Source organism: Lactuca saligna, chromosome 1 (genome assembly GCF_052625555.1).
Source record: "Lactuca saligna cultivar CGN05327 chromosome 1, ASM5262555v1, whole genome shotgun sequence".
NCBI lineage: Eukaryota > Viridiplantae > Streptophyta > Magnoliopsida > Asterales > Asteraceae > Lactuca > Lactuca saligna.
In genome coordinates this window covers 16,536,117-16,541,061 of record NC_136417.1, presented here as the reverse complement: position 1 = coordinate 16,541,061, position 4,945 = coordinate 16,536,117, and the positions used below count along the sequence as shown (strand labels likewise).

At 33.3% G+C, this 4,945-nt stretch overlaps 1 protein-coding gene across 2 annotated transcripts; it reads left to right on the top strand.

The window, feature by feature from the left end:
• Positions 1–455: 455 nt before the first annotated feature.
• On the top strand, positions 456–3,173 carry LOC145020904 (uroporphyrinogen-III synthase, chloroplastic-like). 2 transcript variants are annotated; one of them, XM_078976730.1, is made up of 10 exons: positions 456–718; positions 1,480–1,567; positions 1,675–1,741; positions 1,846–1,949; positions 2,099–2,194; positions 2,260–2,315; positions 2,394–2,479; positions 2,570–2,704; positions 2,834–2,885; positions 2,996–3,173. In XM_078976730.1, exons 1-10 carry the CDS (start codon positions 521–523, stop codon positions 3,020–3,022), a joined length of 909 nt encoding a protein of 302 aa, XP_078832856.1. In that variant the 5' UTR covers positions 456–520; the 3' UTR covers positions 3,023–3,173. The 2 variants fall into 2 exon arrangements, with proteins under 2 accessions (XP_078832856.1, XP_078832857.1); XM_078976731.1 differs by having other exon boundaries at positions 457–718; positions 2,834–2,906.
• The last annotated feature ends 1,772 nt before the right edge of the window (positions 3,174–4,945 follow it).

The window sequence follows — 4,945 nt, the reverse complement described above, 5'->3', positions numbered from 1 at the left end:
GTTCGCAACAAAATTTTCATATATTAGCAGATTTTGTCCTGGATTTTTTGGGTTTCATAAGTTGGTCACAAGATGTCTGTATATTAGCAAGTCTGGTTCTTATACTTTCATATATTGATAGGTTTAGTCCCTAGATATTTTGGTTTTTAAACTTTGACAGCAAGACTTTTGTATATTGATATGTTTGGTTCATAAACTTTTGTATGTTATATATTTGGTTCCTTGCAAAGCGGAAGGAATACCACTCTAGTTATATATAATAATCGATGACCAAAGATTACTGGCATATTCAAGGAGCCAAAACTTTTTGTGATTTGATCCGGTGGATTAAAAACTTGAAGGGTGCTAGTTAGACAAAGAAAAATACAAGGGGAAATTAAACAAATTTATTATAGACAAGGGAGCTAGAAGGAAATTTTGGAAAAAGGGTATTGTACCAGAAAGGAAAGCATTGCTTGATTTATCAACAGCTGGCTATTCGGAAAATTAAAGTCAATCAATACGTTCCCCAACAACCGCCATGACTTTATATCGGGTTTCTCTCTCCACCGCACTCTCTCCTCATCTACAGTTTCCTCACCGCCGGAGCATTCATTTTCAGTCGTTCAATGTTACAGCTTCTTCTTCCTCCCCTTCTTCGCCGACGACTTCTTTTTCGAATCATCGAGTTGTTGTTACACGGGAGCGTGGTAAAAATGATAAGCTCATGAAAGCTCTAGTAATTTCCTTTTCTTTGAGACTTTATGTTTTTACTCTTTCTGCTGCTCTGCTTTTATTTTGGTTTGATTACGCGCATTGCCATAAGCTGTTTACTATTTAGGTTTTTGCGATTGTTGATGTTTAACATGTATAAACTATATATCGTTCTTATTTATCATTAGGTTAATATACTTTAATGGTTTAGTATTCACAAATTATTGTCGGGTAGGTGTTCGATCAAATGCAAGACATAATACTGTAGTTTTTCTAATTTGTGTTTTTTGCTTCCCTCCCCAATCGATTACGTTCCTTTCTACATATTACTAAAATTTCAAGTTAAAACTAATCATTTACCGGTTGTAGTCATTACAAATAATTGATGTCGTTCATTATGACATACAAGATTACATTGTTTCGTAATCAACTACTGCAATTCTTAGTATTTGACTAATAGTCAAAAACTTTGTTAATGAGATAAGGATTGCAATTCGAGACTTATTGGTGTTTGAATTATATGGTTTACAATTGGAGAAACCTGTTATGTGCAAGTTTAACAAATCTATCGTCACAGTTACATGTATATATAATATATGCAAAATCTGGATACTCCACTATGATAGAGGAACACAAGCCCTAAAAACACAGTGAGATTTTGGATATGACGATTATAAATTATTACCATGTTACGATGAATTTGTCATGAAATGGAAACTGCTACAACATAAAATTTGTAATATTTCTTATGGTTTTGGATGTTATATGTAATTTCTATTTAAACAGGCACCACATGGGATCAATTGTTTGGAGCTTCCCCTAATTCAGCATAAACATTTACCTGATCTGGACAGAGTTTCTGCTCTATTAAATGGTAACTTGACTAACTTCCTCTTCTTATGATTCTACTTGTAGTTTCAACTTTCAAGTATGTTATCTAGGGTTTAATTCTTTCTCTTTCTTGCACTTTTATGTTGGCAGAAACTACTTTTGATTGGATCATCATCACTTCACCTGAAGCAGCTCTTGTCTTTCTTGATGCCTGGAAGTATGCACACAACTTTCCTCCATATAATAATAGTACCCTACATTTCCTTCTACATAACATTTCAATGCAAATCTTTATAACTTTCTACTCTTTATGATTCCTAGAGGTGCTGGTTCCCCAAGTGTGAAGATAGCTGTGGTTGGAACTGGTACAGCAAGCATATTTGATGAAGCTCAATCCATTGATGTTGCATTTGTTCCATCAAAAGGTAGTTTTTGATACAATGGATTCGGGAAAAGGAATGGAATGGTCCATTCCATTCCATTACCCAACCAAACATGATTATGAAATCTAATGAATCATTCCATTCCATTCCATTGTACAAGAATCAATGTTTAGTTTTTTGAACTTTTACAGCAACTGGGAAGGTTCTTGCTTCAGAGCTGCCAAACCATGGGAATGAAAATTGCACTGTTCTATATCCTGCTTCTGAAAAAGCTAGTCATGATTTAGGTATATTTTATATCTAAATTTTATTTGATAATTTTTTTTTTCTTCACAATTTTACTTTCTTTCAGAAAATGGGCTTTCTAAACGTGGATTTCATGTCACACGATTAAATACTTACACAACGGTATATAACTATATATTAAACTCGATTATATTTACTGTTTATAATCAGTAATTAATTTTTTTTTACTTCTTTTATTAGGAAACTGTTCAACATGTGGACCAAATGATTTTCGAACAAGCCCTTTCTGCTTCTGTTGTTGCAGTTGCATCACCTTCTGCAATTAGGTAAGTTCTAGTTTCATTTCCTGATTATTTTATCTTCATATTTTATTTTTATTTTTTCATTTGTATGATTAATTTTTGTTGTGAAAACAGAGCATGGATGAATCTTGAATCTGTGTCAGAGAGGTGGCATGGTTCTGTTGCATGCATTGGTGAAACCACCGCTTCAGCTGCCAAAAGAATGGGCTTGAGAAATGTGTACTACCCATCCAGCCCTGGCCTTCAAGGGTAATCTTTCTTTTGAGTTCGAGGGTATTTACGTCTTTTACACAGTAAAACACGTAAAAACAATAAGACATAAAAAGCTGTAATTCTTTTCTCATTCACATCAGTGATATTGAAAGTACATTTTTGCAGTTGGGTTGACAGCATTATTGATGCTTTAGGAGTCCATAAGCAAGTCCAAAAGGTATAAGCCCAACTTTTCTAGGTAACCTCTCTCAAAAATGTCTTTATAATTATTATTTTTTTAATCAAAGTTAAGATTTTAATTTTTTTCATCTATTTTCTCTTTTCAAGATTTCTGCTGTCGGTGTACAAAAATAATCGAGTAGGAAAATCATGTAAAAAAAAAAAAAAAAAATTGGTTCGCATTGAAATGTCAAGAAACGATGAGAAACTTGGAAGAGATGCTTCCTTCTTGAATTTGTATATAAAACTCAAATACTCCTATTGGAACAAGATTTTATTTTTTTTATTTTTCACTTGATACAAAAAGAAAATATGGTTACAAACAACAAATGATAAAAGGCCAAAATTTAGAAAGAAGGTTCTAATTTATCAACACGTACACAAGATGATAACCATTGGTCGGTTTGTTTATGTGAGTACTTGATTTGTGTCACTTGTGACCTTAAATACGGATTTGTCACCATCCAAATATCACACACACCATCGATACTTCAAAACAACTTTTTCCAAATTATTGACATCCAACACTGGCCCCATATATATAAATGTGAACCCTGTTAATACGCAGTGTTGTCACTTTCTACCCCTATGCCCGTGACACCACGAGAAACCAACATTAAGAAACAGAGAAAACGATGGATGGTATAAATGTATGATACTGTGTTTGAAGTGTATTAGACGAGAAATCAACATTAATAAACAGAGAAAATGATGATGGTATAAATGTATGATATTCTGTTTGATGTGTATTGGACTGAGATCGAGATTGATACTGATATTATTGGGGATGGGACATGGGGGTGGTCATTACTCATTAGGATTTCTTGGAGTATTATTGGTTAGGTAACAAATATTTTTTTTAACTTGGACAAAGTCTTGTGAGTAAAAGGACAGTGGGGTTATGGTTTTCTGAACAAGTATTTGACCGGTGGGTACTATGGAGATGCAAACGAAGGGGCAAGAAGGTCAGTTAGAAGCATGTTGTTTCTTATACACTTTTGTAATGGTCCCATCACACGACCACCAGAATCATGAATCATGCACCATGCTCCATCACCATATCTCCGTTCAAGAACCTATGTGGATGGGATTGGACCCTCCCCCTCTCCAAAAAGATGATGCCTTTTTTTTGTTTCATCTTTCGACTTTCTTGCATCTTGAATTATGTTGTTGGATTGAGATTTGTTAATGTTTCTACAGTATTGATGTTTGTGCCATTTGTAATTAAGAGTTCCGGTTTGTTAATCAGTTACATGAAACCATAGATGTTAAGATTCCGAACAAACACTGTTAAAAACACGAAAGAAATGAAGAACGAACAAGATATGCATTAGGATTTACCCTAATTGTGTTGCATCCACATGTGAAATACATATGTTTTTTTGACTTCGTAATAATGTTTATAATTAGATTGAGACTCTACATAAAGAGCTATGTATTATGATTTTAATCCTAAAGCTGACAATTATTAGATTTCAACTACGATGCTTTAAGATTAATTATGTTCGAATAATAGAAATTTAATGGAATTGGATTACAGATGAATTACCTTTTGTTACCTGTGTTTGGTTGGTAGAAATGAAAAGGAATCCAATAACAAGAATCGGATAATCATAAATCATTAGGTTCACTTATAGATAATTTTACTAATTTGTATGTGTTTTAATACGTCAAATGTGACTTGAGAATTGACAATCTGAATGCATATCAACCCGTCCAAGCAAAATAAGCAACATGAAACCTGAGATCAATGAGATAAGTGTTTGTAGTAGGCTTAGGGTTGTTAGGTCTGAAGCTGTATAAGACAAACACTTATTTCATAGGGTGTGTGGGGTCATTGGGAGTCGGGGTGGGGGTAGGAGCCCACTACCTACTACGGTGCGGATATTTGTTAATTGGATCCGATTTTATTCTAACTAATGCTAAGTTTTTATATATATATATATATATATATATATATATATATATATATATATATATATATATATATATATATATAATACAACTCAACTGGTGAATAAGAATGGAGGTTGTGGATATATGTTATATTTGACTAAA